The sequence below is a fragment of the Tachypleus tridentatus genome, chromosome 10 (assembly GCF_004210375.1).
Source record: "Tachypleus tridentatus isolate NWPU-2018 chromosome 10, ASM421037v1, whole genome shotgun sequence".
Classification (NCBI taxonomy): domain Eukaryota; kingdom Metazoa; phylum Arthropoda; class Merostomata; order Xiphosura; family Limulidae; genus Tachypleus; species Tachypleus tridentatus.
Window position 1 is genome coordinate 66,170,584 of NC_134834.1, and position 21,501 is coordinate 66,192,084.

At 32.0% G+C, this 21,501-nt stretch overlaps 1 protein-coding gene across 3 annotated transcripts; it reads left to right on the forward strand.

Annotated features, from left to right (window-relative positions):
• Positions 1–626: 626 nt before the first annotated feature.
• LOC143229474 (acyl-CoA Delta-9 desaturase-like) lies at positions 627–15,866 on the forward strand. Of its 3 annotated transcripts, none has more exons than XM_076461840.1 (6): positions 627–799; positions 1,318–1,453; positions 3,880–4,052; positions 7,215–7,345; positions 8,426–8,631; positions 14,261–15,866. In XM_076461840.1, the coding sequence occupies exons 3-6, from the start codon at positions 3,881–3,883 to the stop codon at positions 14,682–14,684; spliced, it is 933 nt and encodes a 310-aa protein (XP_076317955.1). In that variant the 5' UTR covers positions 627–799; positions 1,318–1,453; position 3,880; the 3' UTR covers positions 14,685–15,866. The 3 variants fall into 3 exon arrangements, with proteins under 3 accessions (XP_076317955.1, XP_076317956.1, XP_076317957.1); XM_076461841.1 differs by having other exon boundaries at positions 638–799; positions 3,783–4,052; XM_076461842.1 differs by having other exon boundaries at positions 640–799; positions 3,786–4,052.
• Positions 15,867–21,501: the final 5,635 nt, after the last annotated feature.

Consider the following 21,501-nt stretch of genomic DNA (forward strand, 5'->3'; position numbering starts at 1 on the left):
TGTGCAAATTCTGGCAGGGTAGAAGTCATCTTCAGCTAAGATAGCTTTATTTTTCTAACAGGATAGTTGGCCTTTAGAATGGGTTGCCTTCATATGTTGTACAGGCAGTAAAGTTAAATTACTTTCAGAAAAGCTTGATAAGTATATGAATGATAAGGGCTGGTTGTAAGTGTGTGTTGTTTTTTAACTTTAATTTTTAAAGTGCGAAACTGCCGAAATGGACCTATATGCCCCATGTTGTCCTAAAACTTTAAGATGATTTTATTTCAAATTTCCATTTTCTCTTTGGTTGCAGGAACGCATAACCTTTCATAGATTGCTACTTAAATTTAAAAGTATTTCAGTTTGCTAGTCTTTATCCACAACAAATGAGAAATACCACGCCTTGTTTGTAAACAATCTCTCCATACACGGAAACAAAACACTAAATGGTCGAGACATAAATGTACTAATATCACGTGACCCTCTCCTCATATCTCGTTATTTAATCTTTCACAAGCTTATAAAAGTGTAGGTTGGCAGTTTTAAGTAGGCAAATAAATCGAACTTGTCAGATTGCATTTAAAAATAAAACAACATCAAATAAGAAACCTTAGAGCAAGCGCACTATAAATATCATTTTTCTTCAGGATCATCTGCGTACATATATCGCTTCAGTAACTACAGTATCACGCCACAAGGCCTCGCTATTATCACGCCACTAACCAGGCATGCGTTCTACGTTGAGTGCGCAGGCGATATAATCTTACGTAATGTAATGTTGAGATAGATGGTTACCTGCTCTCGTTTGTCGTTACCGGTAGGTCCCGTAATTTTCTATTAAATTAATATTATTTTTATCGTCGTTATAGAAGGAAAAGCACGATTAAAGAAACTTTAGTAAATTACAGATGTAATGGCTCATGTAGATTTTTCGTGATATAAATATTAAAAGTGTAAAACCTCAAGTGTTAATATTATATTACTATCGCAGTATTACTACACTTCTGAGTATCACTAACAGTGAATAACACTAACAGTATTATGATAAACGATAGACAAAATTAAATAGTATTTCTAAAATATTACTATATTGTGCTATTTGTATAAAAACGCGGTAACTAGTGGGTTAGCTTTGAACTATTTTGATGTTTTTGTGGATTTGAATGTCATAGTATTTATCGTTTGATTATTTACAGTTTCATTCAGTCATTGTTCAATAAACGTATAACTATAGATTTCATTCTTCCATTGACTAATACATGTTTAACGGTCTTTGTAGTATATGTAAAGCATAATTACTAACATTTGTTCAAGCTACTATTTCATCATTATCAGGGTGACATTGCTGTGAAAAGAAAGTGAGTTAAACTTGCATCATTCTCTCGGAAGTACCATTTAGGAACAACTTTCTTCGCACACCGTAGTTTAGTGAAGTGACACAGACTGGAGTTGACGCAAAATTAAACTAAGAGTAAGGAAAGCTTGTTTATTTATTCTGTTTTGGAATTTGACTACTAGCGAAAGAATAAATTGTGACTATTTTTAACTATAATTTTTACATCTTGTGTGCATATTTGATTAGACAAAATAATGTTTGAAAAGATATTTTTCAGATATTAGATTTGTGTTATGTCGAATGTTGGAAATTGTGGAATACTTAACATATATTTAATAATAATATTTTAAAATTCGATTCGTTTTTATTTACTTTATGAATAAATCCAGTCATACATAAATTTATACAGGTTGCTATTAAAATATTTTTACAACATTATTATTTTAATTGTGTATTTAAATCTTAGAACTTTATGTTTAATGTGAATTACCTTCGCTCTGGCGTAGAACTACTAGTACTACTACTACTACTACTGGTAGTACAAGATAGAGGCATGGGCAATGGCAGACTAACTTATGAAGTATTTTCATAAGTATCTTCTGATGACTGAATATATTGTATTTTTTCAATATCAAATTAATAAAAACGCAAAAAATATTTACAAATTATTTGGGCTATTAAAGTTAGTTGTTATTCGAAACTTTTGCAAAGAAAATAATTGGGCGCGAGCTGGCCCTTTGTTAGAGCTCTGGATTTTGGAGGTGGCGAGCTAGAATCAAATCTGTGCGTTACCACAAAATATTCCCTGCACGTGTGGGCGCTTTATAAGAATCTCATTGATGTCTTTGGCCTAGTCGGTAGGGTGCTACTGATTGGCTGTATCCGCTCTGGACTGTAGTTCAAAAGTAAGGGCAGCGGCTTAAACAGGTTAAATCGTTGGTAGCTTAGTCATAAATACAAACACGGAAAAAGTGAATACTTCTGGTTACAGTAGCAGAGTTATGTAAAAAAACAGCCAACATACTGACAACACTGAAATTTAATATATATATACATTCCAAAAACTTATACTACTATTCGGAAAAACTCGTAGGACACATTTCACGATCCAAACCAACAGTTGTAGGAAATAAAGCTAGTGTCTAAGTCTATAAAAACATTTGGATTCATAAGTTATTCTCAGGGCATTCTTATGTAGAGTTACCCAAGAAAATGCGTCCATGCACAAGTAAGAACACAGACGGAGGAAAATTCCATTTGCAGATTGTTGTAGCATATGTCTAGGTAACCAAGAGCACGTGATCTGAATCGATCCGAGTTGGAATAGAGAAGACAGATTGCTGACTATTATCGCCCACTCACATTAAAGAAGGAGGTGGGGTATAGTAATCGATTGCTCTATACCCATATCATATAATATTTCAAAATCCACCACAGAGAAAAAACGTGTGATTTAATAAATTATTCACCAAAACTATAAACATGACTAGAGGCACATTTACGAAGGTGAAGTCGCATGTATAATTTTATTTGCTTAATGTAAAGCATACATTCCTAAGTGTTTTTAGATTTAACGTATTATATATTTATTTTAAATCTAGAAATACTTCAAATATGCGACTTTTTTAACGTTCAGGCTTATGTTTTTATTTTCTACGTACAGTTCCGTAGTAAAATCGATGTAAGAATTGTAATTTCAGTATTCTACGATTAAGGCTATTATCAAATATTTTTTAATAATTTGTATAAGAGTTTGTAAAGCTGCAGGCTAAGTAAACTTAGTTGCCAAGTAGCTGTCGTCAGCTGTTTTAGAGTAAATGTGTAAGATAGACTAGATATATAGAACTACTTAAGTATATATATATCGTAAGTTGACTGTTAACTTTCTATTGTGAATGTAAGGAGCTATACATTTTTATACTAATATTTTTAAATTGCTTGTCTTTATACATGATAATTTAAAATCATATTGGTATCAATAGAATGTTCTCTTATCATATAAATACCATTTTTAAATTTGTGTTGGCTTACAGCCTTAAGTAAAATTTGTTACTTAAGAATCATGGAGTTTTTTTGTTTCATTAGATTTCTATGCCATGCAGATTTTAGTACAATTTAAAAGTATGGCTTAGTGGTTAACATGCCCAGCTGTGGATCCGATAATCTATGAGTATGTAAGAGAAGTGGCGGTAAAACACACCTATTCGATTAGAGTAATCAAATACCGTATTTTACGCCTTGTAAGATGCACTTTTTTTTTTTAAATCCCCATACGTCTTCCAAGACAAAAGTGATGGGTTAAGGCTAGAGGTTATCTTTGGGTCTACTCAAAACAGCTTCTCGTACAGATCCTAATCTCATCACTTACCAATCAGAAGTATTTTCAAAAGCATAAAACATTCAGTTTAACTAATATTGTCGATATATTGTGCATAATATAGTGTATTTGACTGTATTTACTCAGTAGGTTGAAAAAGAAGTCAAGACTACATCAAGATGTTGGTTGCTGAGTCAAGGTTCTAAGGTTAGAAAAAAATATGATATAATGACTATATTTTTAGGATGACTTCAACTTCGATTTCTTCGACGGTAACAGAAACGGAGAAACCAAATAGTTCTCCAAAGCTTCAAATTGTGTGGAAAAACGTCATCATTTTTGCTTTTCTTCACGCAGCTTCTTTGTATGCCATAAAACTGGTGTTCACGTCGGTAAAGCTAAAGACTGTTGTTTTTGGTATGTTTGTCATTTGTTGTTTTTATTGGGATTTTGTTTTATTGTTGGTTTAGCGTCTTTTAATGGCAGAATTTGAATCAATTTTTAAACAAAAAATAGTGATAAACACGTCAAAAGATACTTAAAACCTTAAGACTGGACATTTTATGTATTATAGCAGCGAACTGAGCACAGAGTCGTCTTTAAAAAAGAGCAAGGGCCCGGCATGGCCAAGCGCGTAAGGCATGCGACTCGTAATCCGAGGGTCGTGGGTTCGCGCCCGCCTCGTGCTAAACATGCTCGCCCTCCCAGCCGTGGGGGCGTATAATGTTACGGTCAATCCCACTATTCGTTGGTAAAAGAGTAGCCCAAGAGTTGGCGGTGGGTGGTGATGACTAGCTGCCATCCCTCTAGTCTTACACTGCAAAATTAGGGACGGCTAGCACAGATAGCCCTCGAGTAGCTTTGTGCGAAATTCCAAAACAAACAAAAAAGAGCAAAGACGGCAAAGTTATTTTTTGGGTGACGTACGTCATTTTCACGTGCAAGCTACGATTATTCTGTCCTTGACATTGAGGACTTTTCACTCATATGACACACTGACAACGTGCTTTCTGACGGATAAAGATAACAATAGACTACATTTGCTATGTTTGATGGTAACACGTTTTGTGTCCTTTCACATACAGTAGTAATTCTAACTAATTGGTTATTTGTGGGGTGCGTTTATAGGGAAGTGCTAATTCGGAATGCTATGTAACGCTAAATCCATTTTTCTTATACATCTACCACGTTAGATCTGTTTCTCTCTGTGATGACGGATAAAACTTTGCTTTAATGCTTTTTGAGACCAGGATTTTTCTGATGGTTTGCGCAACGAAATGTTCTATTACATTTGAAAATATCAAGAAAAACGGACATTATTATATTCATTCACAATCGTATCGTGCCTCATAAAATCCCACTTTATATTGAAACAGTTGAAATCCACGACCACAGAGTGCAGATAACATACAGTTATTCCTAACAAATCGAGATGAAAATTCGTAATTTCTCTACTTTTCTTGTGCCTTGTTTTATTTCTGAATTAGCGTAAGTAGAGCCACATTAGCTTTTACTTAAAAATGTGACCTCAAAATTTTACACAATAACTGTGTTCGATTTGAATTGCTAATCATTTACAAAATAATCTTTAATAACGAATATACTGTGGTTGAGCATAGCCGTTTATGCCAGTTAACTGCAGACAGGATTTTGTTAATTGTCTCCACAGCTACTCGCAAAGAAATATTGATCACGTGCGAATATTTTTTTTTTATATATTTTTTTCTCCGTTTGTCTGGACATGTTTCCATTGAAAAGTAATGCTCCAATTATCTGTCGTTATTTGTCCACGTGCAGCTCTCTCATTTCTGTTGTCAAGGCGTTAAAACAATAATGTATATGAGCCTTCATGCTGATAGACGAGATAAAATACAGACTTTTGGAATGTAAAGTGAAACGTCTTGATTTGCTCTTAGATAACGGAAGTGTAACCAGTATCATCTTTCGACCTGTGATATGGGCAAGACTGGTATAATCTGGCCAAGGAAGTAAAAAAAAGCGTTTTAAGTCTACGTGGCTTTAATAAGAAATATGTAGCTAGTATAGTGCTTATCGCAATTATTTTTGCACATTAGGGCATTGCGGTTTATAAAAAAATATGTACTTGTCAATAACACTTTTATCAGTTTAGGGTTTGGTATACATGATAAGAAGCTACCTTACTGTACACTGACAAGTTTCAGTTAGGTGTAAAATACATCATACTAATGTTTAGTTTAGTGCAGGAATCAAACCTCGAATTTTAGCATTATAAGTCTTCCAATCTGTTTCATTTGATTGCAATCTGAGAATATTGCAAATTGGTGTATAATATTGATTTAACAGCTGGTCTAAAAGCCATCTCTTTTGTTTTTCTACTCCCTGTTTATCTAAACAGGAAAAAATATTGCCAGACCTTAAATAGATTATTTAATCTACATTATTTTTCTTTTATATTCAAAGGAGCTAAAAAATATCTTGTTATTTATCATCAGACTATAAGAATTTTAAGATTTGACATTGAAAATATAATATTATATCGATGCCATGTAAAACATTAAAAGACTTATTTGCATAATGGAATCTGTTTTGCATGATATTTGCATTAGCTAAAAACAATCTGGAATTGAAATGAAAGCATTACAGTATGGTATGTTGTTTTATAAGTGAAAAATATTATTGAAGAAATTTAAAATAAATGTATGTTCTTTTATGTGAATTACTTAAGCTTTAAAGACATATTCTACCTGTAAAAAATCAGAAAGTATTTTTTTATCTATTTTAAATTATCATATATTTAAAAACTCGTAATTGTATTAAATTCAGTTATAACTGACCTTTATATAAATAATTAAATTGTGATGTGAATTAAGTGGCAAAGTTTTAAATAAACATGTCAAACTTACTAAATTCATTTTTAATGATTGTAAATTGGTGTTATTGTTAAAATGTCTATTTTAGGAAAAATAAATATTTAAAAGGTTGTATTTTGTACTAATTATTGAGGTCATTGTGTACATTGAAATGTCTGAATATTGTGTGCATTTGAACATGTTTGCTGCCACTAGCAGTATTGATAATTTTTACCCTAGTACCAGTTGCACTTTTCTGTTTTTACTTAACGTAGGTGTTTAATTCACTTGTTGAAGCTACTTGCAATGTATGCCCCACCAGTTTGTCATGCTGCATATAGCAAAAAGTTTATTCTTAGTGTGATTTTTAACCCACAACAGGGCATGACTAAATAATTCATAGTAGTTCTTTTTAATTCATTATGTGGTTAGCTGTTCTTTTCAGATGTTAATTTGATATAATTTTATGAGATATATTCCAAAGAAAAATATTCAAGAGAAAGTTCAGTATGCCACCTGTAAAAGTTGACTTGAAACATAATTGTCTAGTTGTGATCCTCCAGTAGGGCCCATGGCAGTAAGCATGTTTAAGGAGGTGGGTGGAGTGTGTGTGTAGTATATTAAGTTATATGTAACTAAAACAAAAATATCTCTAATAGCATAAATGTTTATTAAGTTTCAAATATGAAGAAATACACCTAGATCAATAAAATCAGATATGTTAATAAACCATTTTTTGTTTCTGTAGCATTTTTGCTGTATGTGGTATCAGGTATAGGGGTAACTGCTGGAGTTCACCGATTATGGGCACATCGAGCATATAAAGCAAAGTGGCCATTACGTCTGTTGTTGGCTTTCTTCAATTCAATTGCTTTTCAGGTAAGAAGGCAATCAGTCATTTGAACTCTTATAATCCACACTAAGGGATTGATTGGCACTCTTATAACTTGCCTTCAGTATAAAGTGTAAAGAATACTTTGTGGTATTACACATTCATACCTGAGTTACAGGCTTCAAATCTTAAAGCTCCCAACCTATACAGAAAAGCTTACTAGGATATTAATATTTTAAGAAGGTAATGGAGTGCACTATTAATTAATTTTTTCAATATTTTTTTGTGTGAGTATTGCAAAAAAGTTAAAAATTTAACAAAAGATAGGTGACTTAAATAGTTTTTGCCACTTGCAAACAAAATACGTCATTTCTAATACTCTGACAAAGGTAAATAAGTTGCATGGTTGTTGTATCTAAAATATGGATTCACACTTCTTTTGAGAATAGTGTTTACTACATTTCTTTATGCTTCTGTGGTGATAAACAAATTGTAATATTTTTATGAGTCCATGTATTTTGACACCACCTAAATGAAATATGTGTCATGGATCAGTTAGTATGCTGTATACTGACTACAGAGTGATTCATTCAATTTACATGGCCAAGTATTTTGTATCAATATTTCTAACTGACATATGTTAACATTATAATCAGTTAATAAGATCATTGTTTATTTTATATTTTTATACCTTGTTAAAGTCACATCCAGCAATTCCCATGTAAAATAAACTGTTAATTTTATGCTATAAATATTTTATCAGTATCATTATTGCAGCTATATAACCTGAATTATGATACAGACTTCAAGCTTCATGTGACATTTTTACATCTTTAAGCTTTCTACACACTCTTTAGTTTTGGAACAATACAGCTTCTCATTATTAGTTTTGAAATTTTTATCTTGTATTTAAAATGCTAACATAACATTAACATATGATTGAAAGGTTGTGATTAACATTTTTTTATGTAATGAAAGATAAGTGTCTCAAGAAAACTAGTTCATATTCCTCATGGATAAATATTGACAGATGGTAAGATGAAGTACCTCTAATTAGTACTTCTTTCAATAGAATATCTTGTAATGGCCTGGAGATGTAGTAAAATTAATTAGTACTTTTTCAACAGAATGACATATATGAATGGTCCAGAGATCACAGGGTTCACCATAAATTTTCAGAGACTGATGCTGACCCTCATAATGCTAAGCGAGGATTCTTTTTTTCACATATTGGATGGCTAATGGTAAGAAAACATCCTGACGTCATTGAAAAAGGAAAGACAGTGGACTGCAGTGACATCTTGGCAGATCCAGTTGTTAAGTTTCAGAGAAAGTAGGTATATGAGTTACTTATTTTTTGAGTATGTTTCTATCTATTTACATGAAATCTTATGTAATGTTCTGTATATAGTTTTATTGCCAGAGGAAGCAATTGTTGAATGGTCAGACCATTGCAACAGCTAAACAGTGTAACATATGATGTGTGCAAGTTAAACTATAGGAGTCTGGAGGTACCCCCCACAAAAAATTGAAAAAAGTAATGGTTGTTTAATGGTAAATTATGATACACCTTACATACAATATTTTTTATGACACCTAAGTTTTACAGTTTTAACACTAATAAATAGTTTATACCTTTCAATACAAAATTTATATTTTTTATTGTGTGCTTTTATGCTTAATTCTAGGAGTTACTGGGAGGATATTATTTCATAGGTTGTTGTAGAATAACATTACAGTTGAAGCCTGTATAAAATACTAATGTGGTTACTTCAAAATAAGGTATATTTCTAATGAAAGAGTAAACCCATATTTCAGTGAAGAAAGAGTATGCAGTGGTTATGCAAAAGAGATTTAAACTATATAATTTGATTTCAACCTCAATTTTGAGTCAGAAATGATTTTGGAAATCATTTGAAGACCATGGCTATGGATTTGAAATGATTTTGTTACAAAGTACATGGATTTTAATATCGGATAAAAGGTTGGCTAAACTATAAAAATACTTCAAAAATATCTGCACAACTTACAATGATAAAAGAGTTTAATATTGGCATAAAATCTTTTGAATATCTTGTTGAACATTATAACTGTTTTGTGTACTTCCCATAAAACTGAGGGACAATTTTACGTTCTCCTTTAGCTCATTACTAGATGATAAATCATGAGAGTTGTAACATACCATGTCTATATTGCTTTGTACTATTTCTTATGAGTAAGAATAGGTTATATCTATCAAAGTGTATTAGGGTATCTGAATTTGGCTAATAGCTTTTTATAAAGTCAGGAATTTTTTTTTTTTTTCATTTGTGACTAGTTCAGTATCCTTATCAGTGAAAGTTAGATACATTTGTATGTGTATTTTTTCAGTCTTGTTTCTTATTTTTCAGTTATTAATATGCTGTATTTTCAGACTTGGTAGAACAAGGAGGACATTAACCTTTTTGTGATGGGTCAAAGGCTATGTCATTGCATGTGTTGACTTGAATTTTATTCAACTACTATTATATGAACTTATGTCAATAAGTTTGGAATTAAATTGTAGATTATAATTCAAACTTTGATATATATGAGTTAATTTCTTAATTTAAAAGTAAACATATTTAAATATAGATTTTAGTGAGTCACATGGTATGTTGAATGTAGCACTGGTTAAAATTAGATGTTTGTGATGTCAAAATACTGAGTCAATACTTTTGTACAAATTAAGAACTCAGATTACTGATACTGTCAAGCTAGAACATAAAATAAGAACCTCATATCATTTTACTTTGCTGAGATATGGCTTATGTATTGAGTCAAAAGTCCATTCATTTCTTTCCATTTTATGAAACGATCCCTTACATATTTTTACTACAGTATATGACATGTGAATAACCAATCAACAGCTTAGTGTGTCCTAAGAATGGTTTTGTTTTTGGGATTTTAATCTGTGAAGAGCCTACCATGTTCTTTCAGTCCAAGTCTTCAACGAGGTAGGTTGTGACTTTAGTCTGCTTGAAGTTTCATATATTTTAAAATCTAAATAAATTTTAGTTACTAAGCTTAATAAATTACAGTGGAATTCTGTGGTATCAGTATAGTTATTTATGATTATTTGTTTATGCATCTCTATGTATATATAAAATCTAAAAAAAAATGTGTTTGATATCCTCCACATTTTAAGAGGTTTAGCAACCTATGTCCAGCAACAACTAAGTACAAAGGTAACAACAATAACAGATAATTGTTTGCTTTACTTCATGATTTATTGTTCTACATTTTAAGAAAAATAAGTTTAATAATTTATTTCTGAACAGTAATAATCTTTATGCATATAATGTAAAATAATTGAATAATTACAAAATAACAGTCCACTAAAATACAGCCAAGACGGGGCAGACTATAGGTCAGTTTTATATTACTGGATATGTGATCTGAGTGCATGTGTACCATGTTGATGTAAGTTATGTAATGTCAGTTAGGCATAACTGGAAGGTGAATATAATAAAAAATAATAGATATATATGTAATTAATTATATAGTGTTATGAGACGTAAGCTACTTAGACTAAACATTTGTATTTTCACGTTATACTCTATAGTCATGCTAGCATGAAAAAGGCATAATTTATATTTATTTCTTAATTTTTTATAATGTTTTACAAAGTTGGTTAAGTGAAATACCCCACATGGTTAGAGTACAGAAAATAACATAAAATACAAAGTTTTAGTCAAAACAAGTGTTTGAAATGTGTATTTAGTAGGTTCTAGAGATTATGCAAATAATATTTGAGATTTTTGGGAAGAGGATTTTTTTTTTTAATCATAACATGAAATTACTTTGCACTCAGACTAATAATACAGACTATTTCTATAAGCAAATCTTTAGTAAAAATATTTCATTAAAATATCTGATTGTTTGTAAACAAAATAGTTGTAATTTTGTGAAGATACACATACTGTGTCAACAGTTAGAGAGCAAATGCTTGTGTAAATGTCTAGAGGAAATCGTGTATTATACTGAGCAAGTAGCAAAGGGATTAATGGACAAGAAATTGATCTCTTGGTCTTTATGTTTGAGATCTGTGACCAATATTTCATATAATATTTTAAATCCATGTGCAGAGTGAATATTTTTCATGTGCAGTGTGTATCAAGACAGTGTGAAAATGTGTTCTACCAGTTTCTTTTCTTTTTTTTGTTGGACGGGGTTATTTTTAAACCATCAACTCTTTAGATCATTGGATAATTAGGCTGCTTTGCAGTATTACAAGTTAGTTATTTGTGGTTTAGGCATATCAACTGCCAAGATCATTGAGGCCATCACTGTGTTTAGACTCCTCACCATTACTGAAGATGTTCATGGGTGGAATAATGAATTGTACAGTACTTGATTAGTTGTTGTGTGACTGTGCAACTTAGAGGGATCACTGCCAATGACTCTAGCAAAATTATTTGTTTCTGAGTGAACCTAGCAACATAAGTTAGAGAAGCACTGTAGACATTGAATTTTAAATTTGACTTTTATCATGATTTTAGTCAGTTTTTCTCTATGACAGCATTTCTGAAAGTGGGATTCACAAATTATGTCCACAATTTCATGAAAATATTAATTTACATAAAATAAAATAAAATTTTTCATAAAATTAAATTTATAAGAATTAAATCATTTTATTTTGGAATATGGCTTTTTATGTACATGGAATCTTTTTTTTTTCAAAACAAGAACAAATATTAGTAGGTTTAGGGGTCTTCAAGTTAGTAAAGTTTTAAGAAATACTGCTCTATGATGTTTAAGTATTCCATTGCAACAACTTTTAAGCAAAATCAAGAGAAGTGATGGTGTATATTGTTTCAGATGGTCTAGGGCTTTACCTGTTAAAGAAACTTGTTAATAATATAAAGATACCACCACTGGTTACAATGTTAAACAACTAGAAGTGCTTAGTAGTTATTGGTCAGAAACACAAAGCCAGGCTGCTAGGAAATACTTTATGGCCTTCAATTTTTTTCATATCAAAGGAAAATAAAGTATCAGAAAAATTCTGCATTTCCTAAAGGATGAAATAGCCAGTTATCTTGGCCTTTTTAAGTGTATCAAATGTGATGACCTAAATGTCAACAGAACCATTTGGAATTACTTCAGTGATGTCTAAAAAAGAAGGTGACTGTGAAAGAAGTATTCTCACTTTCATCTTTCACATACTTTATACATAATACATTTAGAGCTGATTTAGATGTATATAGAACAACGTGTGAAAAGTTAGCTTCGGATCATGAAGTCTTTTCTAAAATACCTTGAAAAATAGAGTAATTCCAACAGATTAAACTAGAATTTAAACTAAAGCCTCTTACACCTGTGAATAGGATGTAGTTGACCCTAGTACCTAGTATACAGGGTATTATTAACACCTTAAATCCAAGTGGACACTGCCAACGTCGAGACGAAAATTACAATCTACCAAGCCATTGGACGGTGACATCATCTAATAACTTTGCCTTAAAACTAATCCAAACCATATAATCCACAAAATTAAGAAAATTGAAGTTCTACAAGATATGGTAATAATTATTAGAAAATTGTGAAAAAAAGTAGGATACAACACTTTAAAAATTACAGGATTTAAACAGTTAAGAAATGGTATGCCAAAATAAATGTTTCTTAACTTTACTCAGAGAAAGTTTAGGACAGAGCAATTACTCTTTAAATATGACTGGTACCAATTGACTGTCAAAGAGTGCAGTTAATTATGTAACAACTATGTTGTTAATGCCCCCACTGCTGAAAGGGTGAGCATGTTTAGTGTGAATGGGGATTCAAAGTGGTGACCCTTAGATTGTGAGTTGAGCCAGGTTGTCAATTTTGTTTTACTAATGCCTTTTTCTAAGTAACTTTATCTGCCTTGTTCTATAGACACTTGCCTTATGGTTTCAACAATAATACCATGTATTTAGCCTTCTTAAAGCATGCCATTAAATTTTAATAGTATGTTGGAAGTGAAAATACCTTTAATATACTAAGTTTAACCTCTTCTACTCAATAAAAGTTTTAAAGCAAAGAAACATTACTCAGTTTTATACTGTATTAAGTACTTTCAAAAAAGTATTTTGGTTTCAATCTTTTCTTTTAAATTCTTTTATTTTTTTTACTTAAAAAACTTTAACTAACTTGAAACATACAGCACTAATATTTTAATTTTTATGTGCAATGCTACACAAGGGGTATCTGCAATATATATGTAAAACTGTCCCAAATTTTAACTGCTAGACTATAGGACAGGCAGGAGTTCAAAGCGAATACTGGTAAATCTTGACAAAAAAGAGAGAGAGAGAGAGAGAGAAAAGCTGGATTTGATACATTTACTCGTATAATACATCCATGGCCCTAGAGTACGTAATGTGATTTTGCACCAACGTGAATCAGATTCTGGTTCCTTAGATTCACTGTTTGGTTTGCTAATCACTATTAATTGTTTAAGAAGTTCATTATTTTCCTACTAATAAATGATGTGTCGTCACTGCCTCTATTTAGTTTTCAATTTTACAAAGAGATCAAATATATCCGATATTTAACTCAACTTGTCAGAAAATAAACAGTTTTAAGTTTACCTGCTAACTTGCATTTGCAAAGCATAACATTATTTACATAATGTAACTCGTACACATAGAAATACATAATTGAAAGGGTTGAACATCCTGAGTATAAAACTGTAATTGAAAAAAAATTAGGAGCCGTTTTATACACCGTTATGCCGGGGATAAAAATCACCATTCCAGTTCTACTGAGAAGAACCGATGTGGTTTGATATACAGTTTTTAACGTGATACATGTTAGTTATTTAGCAATAGTGAATTTTACTAATTTTTGGTAAGTTGGATTCAGAGTTTTACAGTATAATGTGTTGAAATCTATAGACATATATTTTTGTGTTTCTAAACTTACATTTGTATTGAAATAAGAAAAACTTTCTCTTTTTGCAGATATTATACCCCTATGGTTTTTCTCTCGTGCTTTGTGATACCTACTGTTGTCCCAGTTTGGTTGTGGGGGGAGTCTTACTGGAACGCCCTCTACGTCGCTGGTTTCCTTCGATACTGTTGGACCCTAAACGTTACTTGGTTAGTAAATAGTGCAGCCCACATGTGGGGAAATAGACCTTACAACCGTTTTATCAACCCAAGAGAGAACAAATACGTCGTTGTCAGCGCATTGGGAGAGGGTTTCCATAACTACCATCATACGTTTCCATGGGACTACTCAACAAGTGAATTCGGAACAAGGTTGAATGTATCCACAGCTTTTATTGATTTTATGGCTGCAATTGGTCTGGCTTATGATCGAAAAACCGTCTCACCAGATGTGATTAAGAGACACAGAGAGAAACATGGCGATGGGAGTTATTAAGAAATTCATCAATGTTTGGTTACGGATTTTTTGAGAAAAACTTGTTGAAATTAAAGGACAAAATCAAATGTAGCTAGGTTTGGCATCCTCGAAGATTTTCTATCTTTTGCGATGACACTGATGATTTACATGGAAGTAAAATTTTTGGCAATATTATTGTATTTGCTCTTGTTTACTGTATGTGCCACTTAATTACAACGTCAGGTTATCTAACTTGTTTTTGTTTTTTTCTTTATCTTCATCAAATTAATGTTTGGTGAAGATGCTAAAGCAGTTATTAAGTGTTTGAAACGTAGTGCTAAGTGTTCTGCTGTTGTCTTTCAGCATGTTATACTGACCGGTTATAGGGAAGGTTAAAATAATTTCACACTTAAGTATTATATTAGAAGCGTCAATTTGATGAGTATACTTATGAACGGTATAGATTTGTTAAGAATCTTACAAAAACGTTTACTAAAAAAGCCTTAAATAATAAAATAAAATATTTAAGTGTAGAAAAAAAGTGCTTCTTCTTTACTCTATACGCAGAAGAGGAACTACAATGGCGAAGATTTCGATCTGGTGCGCATGACATAGCGCGATTCTATTGTTTAAGATGGGGGTATAAAGCAGTGAAGCGATTCATATACACGATGAGACGTACTGAGAAAGTGCAGACGTTGGTTATCTTAATAAGCGCTGTAATGCGTCTAGACAAAAAATAAATAAATAAACACAGCTATTTGTTATTTATACGAGGTATGTTTAATGCAGTCAGACGTCACGTTATTAGTGAAATTTTCTGTGCTATATAAAAGTCTGATAAGGTGAAGATCTACAGCTCGTGCTATGCTTTATACTAAACACGTTATACTGAATTCAACATTAAAATTAGATGTGCAGGGTTAAATCATAGCACTAAGAAAATTAAAATGCTTCTTCATATTTAGCAATAAATCTTGTGAAAGACGGGACTGTTGGATACTTAGCGTACTGAACTGTTAAAGTAGCACTGAAACAAGTAACATCAAAACTAGTAGATATAACAAATTAGTTAAAACAGTTAAGTACCTGAACGTAGGGTTTGAACGTGCGAATTTCGTACAACACTAACAATGTGATACGTTGATGTGTAAAGATAATTTTTCTTCATTGTAGCTAAGAGGAATAAATAAAAATAAACCATATTCAATTAAATGAAAATAATGTTTGTTTGTGTTTTAAATTATTAACTCGAATATTTTACAACGGTGCTACTTTTATGCATTGTAGGGTCAACTTCTGTAGATAAAACCAATGTGAGGAATGTGTGATCCAAAATGATCATAACGTTTATCTGTTTGTTTCTTAGTTCTAAGGGCCGGCATAGATATTTTATTTATTAACCATGCTGCCATCTAATGGTGGCAAACTAAGCTAACTTAGAAGATTCGCAATATGCTAGAAATAAACACTGATATTTCAAAAGAAATACTGAGGACTTACTATATTAAAAATAAGTTTCAATACCTGAGATGGGCAGAGCACAGAAAGCACGTTATGTAACTTTGCATTTAACAAACGAAAGAGATTTATTTTTCCTACGAAAGTATTTAAGTACAATTAAAAACTAGAAGAAATACCCGCCCTCATGGCAAGTATAACTGTTAGGTCCTGCGCGAGTTGTACTGCAATGTACTCGTAGTTGACTTTCAATAATGTTCACCATCCATGAGTAACAGTATTTTAGTGAGATTTTAGTTTTAAAATGAACTATGATCACAGAATAAATTTTAATGAAGTATTTCTTTCTAGAAGCAATTATCAAAGAAAATGCATTGATTTTGTGTTGTAATACGTGAAATTTTCGATGAAGAAACACAATTTAAATTTTTAACGTTTTTTCTGTAATTTTTATTGGTTAAATCAGAAAAATATCATTTTTATGGAAATTTCAATTTTTCTGTTTATTGTTCAGCTATAAAAATACTGCCTAGTTGAAAGAAAAAAAATATTCAGTTATGAATGGTGATGATCGGTGTGGTAATCCAGAGATCCAAATTTTGGATGCATCCATTGGAAGATCAGTTATAATGAGATAATTAACCGTTCAAATCAATTAAACACATGATTTACGCACAAATTCAATTATTGTTGATAAAATTGTACAATGTCTGAGATATTTCAAATAAAAAATAAGTGAAGTCTGTAAAATGCATTTTACATCGATATACACCGTTTTGTACAAAATACGTCTGTGCAAAAAAATAAACACGAAATTTAGAATATCCATTAAAGACGTGACGTAATGAATGGAGCATATATGCATAAGAAGTGAAATATTTAAATTTTATTGAATAATTCTGTGACAGTTGTACACGTGGTAGTGAGTTTTAAGACACTCACAGCTAATAGAACTACATTTTTGTAAGAAATAGGAAGGAAAGAAAATTGGCCATTCGTTTATCATCTCTTTTTTTTTTTTTGGACCTTCCTTATTCAGGCAAATTAATCGGACACTTATGGACTTTACAATATTTTCTATCAGATTTTGGATTTAAAACCTATAAGTATATTTGGTATTAAATCTTCTGTGTGACGCCATCTGCAATCTGACTTGATGTCTAATTAAGATTACTAAGCAGTGACCGAAAAACTTAGTAAACGTTATTTTATGTCAGCTATACGTTATTTTCTTAACCTTTGCTTTGCCTAAATTCTACTTTATAAACTCCTTGTTTTAAAAAATCGCAATCAACTTCATGAAAAGCATTTATCTATTTTTCAGTTTCCAAACCAATCAAAATTTTCTTTCACACATATATATCAGAAAAGGATTGGGACCAAATTAAACATTCAAAGCAACTGAATTCTCCAATTTTGCTCAGTACATGAAAACTGACTTACAAATCTTTAAGCACGTACATTATCTTCAAAACTTGGTTGGAAACGTCAGCTGTCAACTTTTAATTTCAAAACCGCAAAAACTTACGAATTTATTTAAAGAAAGCTGTACACCATTCACAGTATGCGAGTGAAATATTAATTGTTGAAGTGAAATATCCGAACAAAAACTCATTTTTTTAAATTTAGTGAGCCTTCAATATTTAACATTACATGGAAATACTTTATGAAAGGGGTCGGATGAAATATTTCAAAAGAATGCAAACTACGGCCCTAGTGTAAATTCAAAGTTACTAATGTTTACTATACGCAATTACGTGAACGTTAATAATCGTTATGGAAATTATAGAGAATTACGTAATGTTCATTTAATTTTTTGAGGAAGAGAACTTAAGATATTTTCTGCTTGTAACGCAGTTCAAAAAATAGCCTTAACTTGCGAATTCATATTTTATTTTTGTTTCTAAAATTATCAAAGCACTAGTAAGTTAATAACACTATGTCACACAAATTTTGTTCCTGGATAGTATGTGTTATTTCTTAATTGCTTATGTTGTAAAAGTACAGAAAATGGCCATTTTTCCCTTCAAATTTTGCTTTTGTGACCTGGATAATGAAGTTTAGAAATTAACCTATTTTCTATGTAAAAACGGGCAAATTTGCACATTTTTATTAAAATAAGGTCTAAATAAAACAACATATGAGACAATATTTACATGTATTTATACTTAAGTTATTCAAAAATGTTTAGAAGTGAGTAGTTTTCTGAGATTTGCGACTGTCATATGAATCGCTTTCACGTTTCAGCCCCCAAATATAGTCTCCCATCATGTTTTCGTTATATGCTTTCAGATTACAAAAGCAAGTTTGAAAAGCAAAATAAGCTTTTCCATTTACTTTAGGGATAAGCAATTGGGAAATAACACTTCCTGCCCAGGAACAAGAAAAAGTAAAAATTTTGCTACATGGTGTAATAATGAAAAAATATTAGTTTCTTATCTTTAGAAAAAAAAGTTTATCAAAACTGCGCCCATATTCATTGCCATTGTTTCCACGTACGTATGTTTGTAGTTAAGCAAAAAGTTACACAATGAACTATGTGTGCTCTGTTCACGACGGGTATCGAAACTGGGTTTCAAGCATTGTAAGTTCTCAGCCATATAGCGCTGTGTCACTGAGTTGCATATATGTATGTGTCTTTGAGGTTTATTGTAACACTGGCTATTTTTAACGCGTTTTCATAAAGATTCCCGAAAATTAACAACCGTAGCATTCGTAAACGCTTTCTTTACCTGGAATTATTACATAAGAGAAGCTGTGGTAAAACGGTTATCTTCACTTTCAATATGATTTTCACCAAATAAAATGAATTATATTATAAAGTAAAAGGTTTTAAACACTATTATATTATGAATTTGATTTATAGTTAATGTTTGTTTTGAATTTCGCGCAAAGCTACTCAAGGGTTATATGCGCTAGCCGTCCCTAATTTAGCAGTGTAAGACTAGAGAGAAGGCAGTTAGTCATCACCATCCACTGCCAGCTCTTCGGCTACTCTTTTACCAACTAATAGTACAATTGACCGTAACATTATAACGCCCCCACGGCTGAAAGAGCGAGCATATTTGGTGTGACAGGGATTCAAACCCGCGACCCCCTGATTACGAGTCAGGTACCTTAACATTTGGCCATACCCGATTAATTTATAGTTAAAACTAACGTTGGACGTACAACTTTTTAAGTGCTGACAATATACACATTATCGTTGAAGTCTAATTTATCTAAAAGGTTAGACAACTCGTACCTTCAAAATGGGGTGAAATGGCTGCCATCTGACTCATAAGAACTCTAAACAAAAATCATACACCTGATTTAAATAAAGAAGAATCAGGAAAACTGTGCACTATACGCACATTGCATATTACCTAGGACAATGGTGTGTCTCCCAGTGGGACAGCGGTATATTTGCAGATTTACAACGCTAAAATCTAGGATTTGATTCCTAGCGGTGAACACAGTAAATAGCTTAGTGTTGTTTTGTACTATAAACAAACAAATAATACTGCAAAAGAGCGTGGATACTAATAGCGAGCAGTGACGTATACTGCAGCTCAAAACTATGGCAAAAACTTTCATCTTTGGGTTAAAATGGTTCCGTAAGAGCAGGGAGCGTCTTACTCTAAGTTAGTCAGTCAAGGTCATCATCCGTTTACAGTCACGATCTATAGGAAGAGGGGACTCAGGAACAGTATTGACCTCTTTCCCTTTCCTGTACAGATGTTTATTAATGTTCTCATTCTAAACATTAGTAATGTTGAGTTTACACGAAGGCCGTAGTTCGCATTATTTTTAAGTATTTCATCCGAGCCCTTTCACAGAACTATGTCCATGTATGTTTACTCTAAACCATTCTTTGTTAAGTTTGTTTTAAATTTCGCGCAAAACTGCACGACGGCTGCATGCACTAGCTGTCCCTAATTCAGCAGTGATAGAATAGAGGGAAAGCAGTTTGTTGACACCATCCGCCGCAAACTCTTGGGCTACTCTTTTTACCAACGAATAATGGCACTTATTCACACACGGCTAATATATAAACAATTAACATGACGTGTCATTTCTGGGAAGTATTTGTTTGTGCGTGCACTTTAACATTATTTTGTCTTCTCAGTGTTGTTTATTTAATGCCATTGTGTTAATGACCTAAACATATTCTGTTATATTTGAGGCAAATTTGTTGTAAAGAAACGAAGGCAAAATATTACAGGATTCGTCAAACTAGCATATTACACGTATTTTGGAATAAAACTTGGTGACCAAGACAAATCATGGGCTCCACACAAAGTTTGCATCGTTCGTGTCGAAGAGTTGAGACAATGGACAAACCAAAAAAAAAAAAGGCTTTTTTTGTTGGAATTCCACTGATTGGAAATGATTGCTGTTTTTTCTCATGTAAGATACACGGCTACCCTGTTCGAAATAAAAGGGGAATTTCTTATGCAAACTTTCAATCTACTATAAAAACCATTACTCATGGACCTGATGTAACTGTACCTACTCCACCAAATACCCTTGATACAGTTTCATCTGGTTCTGAATCTGATGTCAATAGAATTGATGATAAAGATTGAAACGTCTGGTGAATCACAACTTTTCACTCAGAAAAAGAAGTGTGGATTGCCTTTAAAGACATTATTTACAAATATTTAGGAAACAACAAGAACCCAAATTACGAGAATATTATCGAAAGAGCGTGCTTGATGAATTCAAAAAGTTGGGTTGTAATATGATCTTGAAAGTTCATTACTCATACTTACGTGCCCACAAGCAATCTGTGCTCTGTCTGCCACATGTCTCGAAATCCAATTTCTAGCGTTGTAAGTCTACAGACATACTGTTGTGCCACTGGGGGGAAAGTATGAACATTTCTTAATTTAGAGCACATCCACTGAAATTATGTGACAGTTTGGATTACCACAGTTCGAACTACAGGAAGTGGAAAACCGCTAAACTACACAGGCTTGCTAATTTAAACTTCATAAAAGTTGTTTTGGTTTCAATAACAGATTTTTTCATAATTCAGCTACAAGAAAATAATTATTTTTTTTCTATCACGTAAGGATATTTTATAAATCGGGAGGAATAAAGAATCTCACTTATATCAAATTATTATTTAACTTTTTACAATAAACATTTTTCATTATTACGTTTATTGACAAAAAGGCCCGGCATGCTCAGGTGATTAGGGCACTTTATTTGTAATCTGAAGATCTCCAGTTTACATTCCCGTCATACCAAACTATTCTCACCCTTTAAGTCATTGAAGCGTTTTATATGACAGTCAATAGCACTATTCCTTGGTAAAAGAGTATTGTTTTGTTGTTGTTTTTTAATTTTGCGCAAAGCTACCCAAGGGCTATCTGCACTAGCCGTCCCTAATTTAGCAGTTTAAGACTAG